Source organism: Monodelphis domestica, chromosome 6 (genome assembly GCF_027887165.1).
Source record: "Monodelphis domestica isolate mMonDom1 chromosome 6, mMonDom1.pri, whole genome shotgun sequence".
Classification (NCBI taxonomy): domain Eukaryota; kingdom Metazoa; phylum Chordata; class Mammalia; order Didelphimorphia; family Didelphidae; genus Monodelphis; species Monodelphis domestica.
In genome coordinates this window covers 281,184,058-281,198,421 of record NC_077232.1, presented here as the reverse complement: position 1 = coordinate 281,198,421, position 14,364 = coordinate 281,184,058, and the positions used below count along the sequence as shown (strand labels likewise).

General features: G+C 34.4%; 1 protein-coding gene across 1 annotated transcript in view; it reads right to left on the bottom strand.

Annotated features, from left to right (window-relative positions):
* The window catches only part of GRID2 (glutamate ionotropic receptor delta type subunit 2), a 1,955,631-nt gene that overhangs the window by 397,842 nt on the left and 1,543,425 nt on the right, over positions 1-14,364 (bottom strand). The window contains exon 9 of the mRNA XM_007495736.3: positions 9,091-9,192. Coding sequence (XP_007495798.1) covers positions 9,091-9,192 — 102 coding nt within the window. The remainder of the gene's footprint in view (positions 1-9,090; positions 9,193-14,364) is intronic.

The window sequence follows — 14,364 nt, the reverse complement described above, 5'->3', positions numbered from 1 at the left end:
CACACACACAAATAAGAGGAGCAACACCTCAGGCAACTGCAGGGAGTAAAGAAAGGGTAAATATGAGCAAACAACAAAAAAAGAAAAAATAAATTATAATCGACAACTTTTATATAGGCAACGAACAAAGAGCAAATGGAACAGAGAAGGATGAGGGAACACCAAGCAAATAAACATAAAACCCAATGAATAGGATACAGGCTGTGGAAGAACTCAAAATACAATTCAAAACACAATTAAAAGAGGTTGATGACAACTGGGAAAAGAACTTAAAACTAAGATAAGTCATCTGGAAACAGAGGCACTTGAACTAACACAAGAAAATAGTGTCTTGAAAGCCAAAATCAACCAGCTTGAAAATGAGGCAAAGGAGATGAAAGATGAGGCAAAGAAGATGAAAGATGACCTCCAAAGAAAATCAGAACAGAAGAAGGATGACCAAAAAGTCAGAGATGAAATCCAGTCTTTAAGAACCAGAATAAAACAACTAGAATTAATTGACTTCATAAGGCAGAAGGACACTATAAAACATAATCAAAAGAATGAAAAAATTGAGGAAAACATGAAGCACCTCATTCACAAAACAGAAAATGTAGAAAATTGTTCCAGGAGAGACAATTTAAGAATCATTGGTCTACCAGAAGACCATGACAAAAGAAAAATCCTGGGCATCAAATTTTCTTTTCAGGTCTCAACTTTGATGCCCAAGCACAGAATTCAAGAGAATCATCAAAAGGTAATTAAAAAAAAGAGGGAAAAAAGAAAAACAAAACAAAAACAAAACAAAACTTTTTTTAAGAGACCAAATAAGTTAAAATGATATGTATCCCTGTAAGAAAAGAGGTCATTGGTAACTTTTAAAAATTGTTATTATCACCTGGCCAATTAGAAGAACTACACTTAGAGGAAAAAGTGACCTACTGTATAGGATGAAATGCCAAGACATAACTAAGTATATAGACATATGTATGCATAAATAAATATACATATATATACATAAATACAACTAGAACTAAAAAAGAGGTTAATACTAAAAGAAATTAGAAAAGAAAGAAAAGGGGGTAAATTTATATGTCACAAAGAAGTTCATGGTGGGAGGGGGGAGAACATCAATACACTGGAAGTATAAAGAGGATGGAGATAGGAAATACTCAACTCTTACATGCATTGAAATTGACTCAAAGAGGGAAGAACAATCCAATCAATTGGGGCAGAGAATTGATTTGTGCCCTATAGGGAAGTAGAAGGATAACAAACTATTCATTTAATAAATAAGACTAGAAGCTGGAACTTTGAAAAAACAAAAAAAATAGACAAAGTACTGCTCAATCTAATTTAAAAATGGAAAGAAGAAAACCAAATTGATAATATCTAAGATGAAAAGAGCGACCTCACCTCTAATGAAGAGGAAATTAAGGCAATCATTAAAAATTGTTATGCCCAATTGTATGGCAATAAATATAGTAATCTAGGTGACATGGATGAATATTTACAAAAATATAAATTGCCTAGATTAACAGAGGAAGAAATAGACTACCTAAGCAACCCCACATCAGAAAAAGAAATTGAACAAGCCATCAATGGTCTCCCTAAGAAAAAATCCCCAGGTTCAGATGGATTTACAAATGAATTCTATCAAACATTCAAAGAACAACTAATCCCAATATTATACAAACTATTTGACAGAATAAGCAAAGAAGGAGTTCTACAAAATTCCTTTCACAACACAAAATTGGGACTGATTCCAAAGCCAGGCAGGTCAAAAACAGAGAAAGAAAACTATAGACCAATCAATGTCCTTAATGAATATAGATGCAAAAATCTTAAGTAGGATACTAGCAAAAAGAATCCAGGAAGTCATCATAAGGGTTATTCACTATGACCAGGTAGGATTCATACCAGGAATGCAAGGATGTTTCAATATTAGGAAAACCATCCACATAATTGACCATATTCACAAGCAAACTGACAAAAACCATATGATTATCTCAATAGATGCAGAAAAAGCCTTTGACAAAATACAACACTCATTCCTATTGAAAACACTAGAAAGCATAAGAATAGGAGGGCCTTCCTAAAAATAATAAACAGTATATATCTAAAACCAATAGCAAACATCATCTGTAATGGGGACAAATTAGAAGCCTTCCTAATGAGATCAGGAGTGAAACAAGGATGCCCATTATCACCTTTATTATTTAACATTGTACTAGAAACACTAGCTGTAGCAATTAGAGAAGAAAAAGCAATTGGAGGTTATAAAAAAGGCAATGAGGAGACCAACCTATCACTCTTTGCAAATGATATGATGTATACCATTTAAATTTTCATTGAATTAGAAAAAAAATAACAAAGTTCATTTCGAAGAACAAAAGATCAAGGATATAGAGGGAAATTATGAAAAAAAAATGAGAAGGAAAGATGCCTTGCAGTCGCGAATCTCAAACTGTACTATAAAACAGTGGTCATCCAAACAATTTGCTACTGGCTAAGAGACAGAAAGGAGGATCAACTTGGGATAAGTGACCTCAGCAAGACAGTCTATGACAAGCCCAAGGATTCTAGCTTTTGGGACCAAAACCCACTTTTTGATAAAAACTTCTGGGTAAATTGGAAGACAGTACGGGAGAGACTAGGTTTGGATCAACATCTCACACCCTGCACCAAGATAAACCCAGAATGGGTGAATAACTTGAATATAAAGAAGGAAACTATAAGCAAATTAGTTGAACCCAAAATAGAATATATGTCAGATCTTTGGAAAAGGAAAGACTTTAAAAACCAAGCAAGAGCTAGAAAAAAAATCACAAAATGTAAAATCAATAATTTTGATTATAGCAAATTAAAAAGTTTTTGTACAAACAAAACCAATGCAACCAAAATTAGAAGGAAAGCAACCCATTGGGAAAGAATCTTCATAACAAAAAAGCCTCTAACAAAAGACTAATTACTCAAATTTATAAAGAGCTAATCCAATTGTACAAAAAAATCAAGCCATTCTCCAATTTATAAATGGTCAAGGGACATGAATAGGTAATTTTCAGTTAAAGAAATCAAAACTATTAATAAGCACATGCAAAAGTGTTCTAAATCTCTCATAATCAGAGAGATGCAAATCAAAACAACTCTGAGGTATTGCCTCAAACCTAGAAGATTGGCTAAGATGACAACAAAGGAAAGTAATGAATGCTGGAGGTGATGTGGCAAAGTTGGGAAATTAATGCATTGCTGGTGGAGTTGTGAATTGATCCAACCATTATGGAGGACAATTTGGAACTATGCTCAAAGGGCACTAAAAGACTGTCTGCCCTTTGACCCAGCCATATCACTGCTGGGTTTTTTACCCCAAAGAGATAATAAGGAAAAAGACATGTACTAAAATATTCATAGCTTTGCTCTTTGTGGTAGCAAAAAATTGGAAGATGAGGGGATTCCCTTCAATTGGGGAATGGCTGAATAAATTGTGGTATATGTTGGTGGTGGAATACTATTGTGAACAAAGGAAAAATAAAGTGGAGGAATTCCATGTGAACTGGAATGACCTCCAGGAAGTGATGCAGAGTGAGAGGAGCAGAACCAGGAGAACATTGTACACAGAGACTAATACACTGTGGTACAATCAAATGTAATGGACTTCTCCATTAGTGGCAATGCAGTAATCTTGAAAAACTTGGAGGAATCTGAGAGAAAGAACACTATCCACATTCAGAGGAAAAACTGTGGGAGTAGAAACACTGAAGAAAAAGAACTGCTTGAATACATGGGTCGAGGGGATATGTTTGGGGATGTAGACTCTAAATGAACATCCTAATGCAAACACCAACAACATGGAAATGGGTTCTGATCAAGGTCGCATGTAATATCCAATAAAATTGCGTGTTGGCTGCAGGAAGGGTGGGGGGAGGGAAAGGATGGAAATAATGTAATTCTTGTAACCAAGGAATAATGTTCTAAATTGACTAAATAAATTAATTAAAAAAAAAAAGAAATCTATTGATCTGGCCACGCATTGACCTATCATATTTCCTAAGATCCGGAAAGAGCAAGGCTCATTGAGAGATGGAATCCCATCACCAATGCTTTGTTTCAGAATGAAGATACTGAGATACTTTTTGATTCTGTGGTTTGTGGTTTATGTAGGGAGAACTAGTATTTTGTGTGAGAACTTTCTGAGCCCTTTTTATTGCTGCTCATCTTCCTTTGGTATCAATATTGCACCCAGCTCTCATTTGGGGCTCCAAAAAGCCATAGCATGTGCAATGGTCACACCCTGATAAAATTGTCTTGGCAAGCACAGGTTACCCTAGATTGAGGATAACTGACAGGTCTCTAATCCATCAGTGACATAAGGAGATCTCTATCCCAAGCATGTGAAGAGAATTATGAAAATCATATGAGATACTATGAGTACAACTCTGCAAACCTTATAGTATTAGCTACAGTAGTTAATAATCTAATATAGTTCTCTCTCCCTGATAAATGGGCAGCTGAGAACAATTTATTCCAATGGCTTTGAAGATGGCTGAAATAGGCACAATGGAGTTCTTAGAGCTTCATCAGACATTGAAGACTCCACAGTCATCATCAGTCATCCTTGCTTTTGCCTTGCCCCTGGATTGAATGACTCTGGAAGACACTGATACCAACAACTTTTGTGCAACTTGCCTTGCTTAAATCCAATTCACTCCAAAATCAAAGTATCACCCTTAGATGTGATTGCTCCCCCTCAAAAATGAAGGCTAAAAATCAACACATAAACCTCCTTTATCTTTGTGCTTTTAATTGATGCTAATATTTCATCACATTCATTCTTGTGTATTTGCATGCGCACTCTATAAGGCAAAAATGAATCTCCAAATTTGGGGAGATTGTTTGGTGACTACTATTCTTACTATTCTTCCTCAATAAAACATTTTGTTAAAGCTAATGGCTATTGCTTTTTGCTGTTGATGTTAAAGGTAATGGGTAGACTGATTTTCAGGGGAGTGTACCAGATGGGTACTTGTACATGATACTCTTAGAAATCATAATCTCTAGAATGCTGGCACTTTACCTATCAATGTAAGTGAGAGGTAAAAAAGTGAGCCATGGGGAGATGCTAGAAAAGTAAAATGCCAGAAATATTAATATCCTTTAGAATACATAATGCATGTAAAGGCAATATACAATATATAATATATGTATGTTCATGTGCAATATACAATAAGCAATATAGTATTGTTGCTTGTTATCGTTTGAACTCAAAGAGGGACAAAATAACATCACGGCATTGGGGTAAATGTATAGTGTGTTTTACTGTCCCTGATCAGATCAATAGAAACTTGAAAAGCTCTATGACAGGTTAGACACTAATAGCCCATCTGAACATTTTAGAATAGAGAAGTCTTGCACATCTCACTATTCTTCTGAGCTACTACAATTTAGCTTTGCCCGTAATACATTCTTTGAAGGGGGCATACCATACTGGATGGTCCTACATAAAATATAATTATAATAATATTATTATTATTTCACTATATAACTAATACTTTAATCCATATATTATTTCATATGAACAATAACTCTATGATATAGGTGTTCTCATTAGCCCTATTTTACAGATTGAGAAACTGAGTCTGAGAGAGATTAATTGATTAGCCCATGATCACTCAGCTTATATGTGTCTGAAGAGGGGTTTGAAATTAGCTTTTCCTGACTCTAAGTTCAAAATTTTACCCACTATGCTCCCTAACTTTGTGCGTTTGGAAATCTAACATTTTGAATAATGTATAGGTTTATAAAGGAAAAATAACTATGTAAAAGAGAATTTTCTCAATTAAACAATAGAACAAAATTTTTGTGCTATAATTATATAGTAGTCCTCAAATGACAAACTATATTTCTAAAAATAGATTAATTAAAAATAAAAAGATTTTGAAATAAGTGAATTATTTAAAAATTATTACAAATTATTTAGAAAAATATTAAAAATAAATTTACAAACCAAATAAAGGCACAGAAAAAGACATTTTGAAAATCAAAGATGAACTGAATAAAACATGAAACTAAAACCAACTAAACTAATTAAAGACTGGTTCTTCTAAAATATGAGTAATATCAATAAATCTTTGCTAAATGGATTTTAAAAATAGGAAAATTAAATCATCCAAAAAACTGTAATGTATTGAACTGAGAATGAATGGACTTACCAAAACCTACTCTAAACAATTTTATGCTAGAAAACCCAAATATTTAAAAGAAATATATATTTGTTATATTCCTTTTTGAAGGCAAAGGTGATTCCTTCAATGACAATTCAGTAAGAAGGAAAGGCTTAACATGAATGCGCATGAACAACAAATCCCCCCAAAGCATTATACACTTTAAAATTTAATTTTCATTATTAACATCATCTCCATCACTTTCTTATGTCCAAACAATCAATAAAATAATAACTCGAAACCTGATTATAGATTTCCAATTGCCAAGATATTCCATTTCTCACTGGAAATTTAACAATCATTTCTCAAGTCCTAATCATCTCTCTGGCTCTAGCACAACTCCTTCCTATCTGTCTTTCTTAGACAATATGACTGTAAGAAATGGCCTGAGTATTTTGCTTTTCCATTCAGTTTTTGCATTTTAAGTGTAAGGGATGGAGTCTAATCAAATGCAGAAGCAGGAGCCACAGAGATCTGAGGGCCTAAGAGTGGGACTAGATATTACATCCAGTCTAGGAGCAAGGCTCTAAGTAACATGGAAAAAACAACCAGCCCAACAGACAGGAGTCCTGCTGTCTTTGGATTTGAACTCAATGGGATTAATGTTTTTTCGGAAATGAATGGTTTTATGCCTAGTCTTTCCGTCTTCCTCCCAAATTATTCCCCATAAAATATTGAGAGTAATATTTATGTACTTGTTCTTGCTCTGTTTTTAAAGCAAATATTAACTTATAACAGCTAATTCAAAGGGTTTAAATGGGAACCACTAAGTTAGTTTCTGAGCCCATAGAAATAGGAGGCTGGACAACACAGATGTGTCAAGTTGAGCTGATAATGACAAATGAGGAAGAGGGAGAGATGTGACAAGCTTGCTTCTAAGGAGAGGGGACTAAAAGTCAGTGAGAGTCTATAGTGTTCAGACATTTATTCCATTTGTTTATTTGGGCTCCAAATATAGAACAAAGAATAATCAGTGGAAGTTTCAGGGGCAGATTAAAAAAATCCCAGCACTCAGAGAATTGTGTACTTCAGATGATAGTAAGTTCCTCATCCTTAGATATCTTTAGAAAACATGATGTTTAGTGATTTTTCACTGGTGTCTGACTCTTGGTGACCCCCTCTCTCTCTTTTAAAAAAGATACTAGAATAGTTTTTCATTTCTTTCTCTAGCTCATTTTTACAGATGGAGAAACTGAGGCAAATAGGGTTAAGTGACTTGCCAGACAGAGTCACATAGAAAATAAGTGTCTGAGACTGGATTTAAACTCAGGTCTTCCTGACTATAGACCCAGTGCTCTATCCACTGTATCACCTAACTGCTACTTCAGAAGATTGCAGCTTCTTAACCTCTCCCAGTCTCAGATTTTAAGTTGTAAAGAAGTACTTTCCTATTTATCTATAAAATCACAGTCCATCCGGGTCTAAGCCACTATTGAGAAACCCATATATAATATGTTAAATTGAATGTGTGTGCTTGGAAATTGAATTATCCTATGAATGTTAAATATATTTTGATTCCACACACAGGGAAAAATAATGGAATTTGGTGTAATTAGGTTTGATTGCCTGAAGAATTTTACCTAAAATTCCCAAGTTCTGGGAATTGCCTTTGAGGTTGAATAAGCTAGTGGAAAGGAGGAGGATGAAGGAAGGTAGGAATATTGAACCAGCCAGGGAATTAGTTCCCTCCACTGACTCTCCAGATTCTTCCCTAGAAGATAGGAGTAAAGGTAGATTATATTCACTTTTGCTGATTATAGTTTAATTTAGAAATATTTCAAAAGAAAAAAAAAACTAGATATTACCTTTGTTGTGCATGTCAACTTTGTGGGTACCTGGTTAATGGAAATGAGCATCATCTACTATTTATGGAACATGTAATTTATTACCACATCAATACAAATTTATAAACATATTTTTCTTTAGATATGCTAGCATCCATATCACAGCAGGTTAAAAACATAATTGTTTGACAGAAGAGTGCTTCTTAAAAAGCTTACTCAAGCAAGGCCAACGAATGACATTACTAAAGATGAGAAAAGGAACCAGAGAATGTTTTTACTTTCCTTTGAGAGAAAATATTCACAGAACAGTTTTATCATGAGGAAATTCTGTGAAATCAATTTAAATTTCTATGAAATTGAGCACAAAGGCCAGCTATTGCTGTTATGATGAGACTCTAATGAAAACCCAATTAGTATCAACATGGACGAAAAAGGCTGTTTCATTTAACTCTGTAATTTGTTTATGAAGTGGGGAAAAATGTGGCTTTTTTGAAGCAAAAGAAAAGCATTTGTGCTAAAGTGTCGGAAGTCATGAAAAGTGCCATAAAGTACACAAGAGAAATGCACAAACACAATCCAAGGCAGAAGTCCATGTCAGCAAGGGTTCTTACTACTGAGAGAGGAGTATTTTCTGTTTTTAGACATAGGAGAGCAAGAAGTTGGCTTTTCCAAACTAAGGCCTTATTTTCTGCTCATTTCTAAGATATTTCAAATGTAGCATCTCATATCAAAAGTCCTCTTCAGTTCATACCTCCTATAATATTTCAATGAGAAGCCAACACATTTCATTTGGGCATGGTAGAAAGACACTGACGCTCTTAAGAAAGAAGTGTATGCAGAATAATAGACATCTGAGAGCCACTGTATCTAGTAAGGCCACTAAATAGAAATCTTCCCTGGGGTCTAAAAATAATCAGTAAAATTGTTAACAAAAGATGATTACGTTGACTGCACTGTGGATAATATATTTGATGTTATCGTACTTGGAGAAGTTACAAATCCCTTTACATTTCCCTCATAGGCAATAATGTACAAATTTAGACAGAAGAAAGGAGCTTCTTGAAGATAATAAATAAATAAAACTCATTACACTGAATTCAGCTTACCAGAACAGTCACTACACGGAGAACTACTCCACGCATGTTATTTTCCAGTTTTTTGTCTGTCAATGAACCGTTCAGACCCGTGACAGGATTCCAGCAGCCAAGCTAAAAGAGAAAATAACATTAGTACATTAGTCACCTTTCTGTCTGTCACACAATGGCATTCACCTCTGTAGAAACCTTTCTGGAGACTGTGCAGACCAGAATGTCTCTTGGAAATATTGGGATAGAAAGGTTCGTGTACAGCTTTTCTTTCTTTAATTGCAAATAAAACAAGCATACATTTAATTTTCTTATTTTAAATACCATATCATACTGTCAGTAACACTAGTCAACGTAAGATGCTTTAGAATAGTTGATGAGAACGCAATCCTAATGAGGAACCTTTATAAATAACACTAATAGAATTCAAACTCAGTGATACATTACTTGGAAAAATAATAGCTCACATAATTCTGATAAAGCGTCAGTTCTAGAACATTTTTTCTTGAAAATTTAGATTTTATGAAGAGTTACACTGCCCTTAATTAGATTTATGCTGCTTTAAAAATAGTAAATGTAAGACTAGTTATTTCTAGGGTGATTCAAAGAGCTTCTCACCGACGATAAAAGAAAAGAACATGAGACTTAGTGGTAGGAGGCGTTGCAATATACAGCAGACATGAAACCTAATTTACCTACTTTCTCTGTTTCAAGACTATCAATTTTCTTGGGGTTTCTTTTGTGTGATCTTTTCCTTTAAGAACTTTCAATGATTCACTGCTTTTTAATCTCCAAAATATTCTTTCCTTATACTCCTGTGTACCTAGCTCTGGTAATATCCAAATCTCGGCACTACTAGTTTCAGGATTAGTGCCCATAAATCTTGATGGAATGAAAATTGATGGATCTCAGTTCAGAGACAGGGAATAACAATGAGCTGATGTGACTAGAATCAGTGGAAAGCTGCTTAGGCAGCCAAGCTGCAAAGAGAATGTCCTTATGTAAGTCTTGGAAAGCATGTCATGCCTCTTCTCTTCACTTCTGGCTCCCCAGACCTTCAGCTACAGAAACCTATTTCAAATTCATTCAGCTGGAATTTTGAAGACCTTTGGCCATTTCAAGGGCAGGTTTGATTAGTTCAATGGTTATGGGGTCACTTGGTAAGGGACTACTGTGATTTATTTTCTGACTCTGTATTATAGTACAATAGCATATTCTATTCTGTTTACTTACCATTTTGCAAAAGTACAAAATGCCACCAAACTCCTCACTAGGCTCCTAAAATCATAGACGTGGAATTGGAGGCAACCTCAAATATCATTTAATTTATTCACCTTATTTTAAATATAGGACATCGAGGCCCAGGGAGATGCACTGATTTGCTTAGTCACATGGGTAGTAAACCTTGTTGGTCAGTCAATAAATATTTATTAAATATCTATTGTGTATCAGGCATTGTGTTACACAGATTATCTCAAATTTACCCATTAAATAATTGGGATAATTTTCCTTATTTTTTAATTTACCCCCCACCACACGCAAATATTTCCTTCCCACAAGAGAAACTAAATTAGGAAAAAAGAATTATCTCCTGTCATAGCAAGGGGAAAAAGTATAGTCCTGACATAAGCAAATACTGCATTTTCCATATTAAAATAGAAAGTGCTGCTAATTGTTAGATTCATCTGTAGAGTGCATAAACATATTCAGTGGTATGTCATTCTTAGTTGCATAAGGCATCTAATTAGAACTTAGATCCAATTAGCAAAGCAAAATGCGTTTGGAAGTCTAATTATCAAAAATATTATAGTACTCTTGCCAAATTTAAAACCTTATAAAGATTCTTAAGCGTTTTTCTTCTTTTTAGAGGTCAACAAAAATCTCTCAATTATGTTCATCGATGTACACCTTTTTAAAAAGTAATTACTTTTCAAGAGGAATTCTTAGTACAAGTGATAGTGAAATAGTGAATTATGATTTTGCTTGTTTAATTTCCTATTTTGCTTTTGGATTTTTTCAATGATGTTAATTTAGCTCTAAATTTAATGAACACTTCACATAATGTCATCTCATTCATGATACATATTCTCAATCTTGGCAAAATAAATAAGACTGATTTTCAAATTGGAATGGTTTTATATGTTAGGGGAAAATTGAAAACTTGCCTAATAACTCACATTTTAATTGTGCCAACTTAAATTTAATATTTTGGTATATAGATGAGCCAAAATATTTATTGCTGAAACTAGTGATGAAGCTTATTAAAATTTTGTTTTAATACTTACTTTGATAAATAATTTTATGAAATTTGATCTCATTCTCCTTGTTTTTGTCTCATCCTGGATGTGGGGATCTCCCTAACAGCAAAGCATCCTTCACTCATGTATAGCAGAAACTCCTTTTAGTGTCTGAGAGTTACTTAGTGTAAAAAATAGACTTGAACTCTGGACTTCAATCCCCACAAGCCTTTGCTCCACTTCCCCAGAATGCTTTGTAATCTCAAGGAATTCTGAGGTGGGCGAGATCGAGAAGGGATTTAAGATGATTGCAAAGGCTTTTGGGGCTCTTTTTTTGGACTTCCGTTTTGGAGCAGAGGCGTTTCTTCCATAATGTGAGATTATCTTGTCTAGGCCCCTGGCCTAGGCACGTGTTTTTCCTTATCCTGTATTTTCTTTAATCCTTAACTTTTAATAAACCTCTAAAAATATAATACTCCTTGCAGAGAGAAACTAATTTCTAACTGCCTCAGTCTCCCCTAAATTTTAATCTTTACAGTAGGGTACCAAGAGAGGTTAAGTTCCACATTAGCCATGTTCAAAAATAGTTTGTCCTTTTCTTCAGTCTGAGACCTCCATCTCAATCAATAGATATTTCCTTCATTTGTTCTCTATCATCATGGCTGGTCATTATGCAAATAATTCAATACAAAATTATTTCATCATATTTATATAGCACAACACATCCATTCTCCAATTTGTGGGCACCCTCATTACATTACTCTCAGATAGTCATTCTTTGCCACCTCAAAAAGAGCTATCAATATGATTGTATATCCTTGAAGTTTGTTTTACTAAGGACTAATTCTCATTAAATCCATCCCCCCTCAAATTCTCCCTTTTCACCTTTCCCTCTTATTTTCCTATTGAGTGAAATTCTATTTTTATACCTAATTCTTGCTTCTTAGTACTCGGGGCTTGTGTGTGGTTTCATTCTTCTCAGCAATACAGATGACAATGAGGTTCAAGTGTCAGCCACAATCACCCTCTTCCTTTGTTTTCATAGATTTTCTGCTTTCAGTCTAATTATATTATTTCCCCTAACCTTTCTTTCCCTTTCCTTTCCCTGCAATGTTTTCCCTGCAATCTTACTTTCTCTTTCCATTCTTTGCTTAAGATCATCAAGAGATAACAGAATCAATCACTACTATGCTTTGTCTAATTGGACTCCTCCTATGACTCCTGATCAATTAGGGGTCACATGCATTATCTTCCCAAGTCTGAAGCAGAGTTTCTCTTTTTTCTTACTTATTCCTTTATCTCATTTATGTTTTCTTTTTCATGCTTTTCTCCACTCCTTTGAACTTCAAAATTCCTCTACCACTCTGGTCTTTTTTTTTTTTTATCACTTCTGTTTCATTAAAGGTCCATTGCTCCTCCCTCCCCTCTCTGACATAGCATTGTATTCAGTGTTGTTGGGTAAATTATTCCTGACTATATCCTTTTCCTTCTGGAACAAGTTCTTTGCTCCTTTATGGCTGCCAAATCAGGTGTTACCCTGATTTACTATAGCTTCTCAGGACTTGAATTCTTTATTTCTTGTAGCATATGGTAATTTTTTTTCTTTGACTTAGAATCTTTGGGTTTTGGTTATGTTGGTGCTGGGCATTTTAATTTTGATGATTTTTTTTTCAAGAAGAGTTCTGTGGATTCTTTCTATTTGCACTTTGCCTTCTGGTTATAAGAGATCTAAGGATTTTTCTTTTAAGATTTCTTCAAACAGGCTCTTTTTTTTTCTGGTCCCAATATTCAGGTATTCCAGTGATTCTTATATATGTTTTACAAATCCGTTTTCATGGTCATTGTTTTTTATCTAAGATATATTTTCATCTTCTTTTAGTCTTCAGAATTTGATTTAATATTTCTTGATGTCTCATAGAATCATTGATTTCTCTTTGGTTCATTCTTCTTTCCAGGTTTGGGCAAATTTTTGAAGATCTTAAACAAAGGTATTAATTTTCTTTCCCTTTCTTTATTCCATAGTTCCATAGTCTATTTTCCTTTTGAACCTAATGCTTTCTTTTATTAAAAAGTAATTCTTTTAAAAATGTTTTATTTGAATGTAATGGACTTCCATACTAGCAGCAATGCAATAATCCAGGACAATTCTGAGGGATTTAGGAGAAATAACATTATCCACATCCAGAGGAAGAACTGTGGGAGCAGAAACTGAGAAGAAAAACAACTGCTTGATCACATGGGTCAAAGGGGATATGATTGGAGATGTAGAATCTAAAGGATCACCCTGGTGCAATTATAATAAGGAAATGGGTCTTGATCAATGATACATGTAAAACCCAGTGGAATTGCATGTTGGCTATGGGGGGGGGGAGAGGGGAGGGAAAGAACATAAATCATAGAACCAGGGGGAAATATTTTTTAAAAGTTTGATTAATTTCTTTTTGAATTTTCATTGAACGTTTCCCCAAACTGTATATTTTTCTGAGGCTTTACCTGTAGATGATTTATAGTCATTTTCTTCTTTTATGTTGGGTCTTGAATTTTCCTGCCTCCATAACTTTCCAAAGAAAATTTTGAAGTTCAAACCCAGGAATGAAAAATCTTTATGGTGAGATTCTTTTATTTGGGTCTTCTTTCAGCCTATTTCTAGACTTTGAACTTGATATTATGAATGGATTCACTGGTACATCTGGAGGAAAGGTCTAGATTAGTTCTGTTACTGATTTCTTGAGGTATTGGATTTTGTGCTGTTCCAGGATCTCAGGTTGGATATCTGCTCCCAAAGGGGTCTGATTCAGGGAAAAGTCTTATTCACGTCTCTCTAGTCTGTGAATTCCTGATCTGAATCTTTTCATATCTTCTCATGAATCCTACACAGTGCTCCATCCAATGTACTCTGAATCTCTTGAAATTGCAGTGATAAGAGTGGCTTAGCATGCATGAATTATTCTTTGGTTATCCCTCACTCCTGCCATGTTGCTGGAACATCTTTTTTTTTGGGGGGGGTTTCACCTCTTTCTAATGATATTCTTTATACTACTTGCCCTATACAATTTTA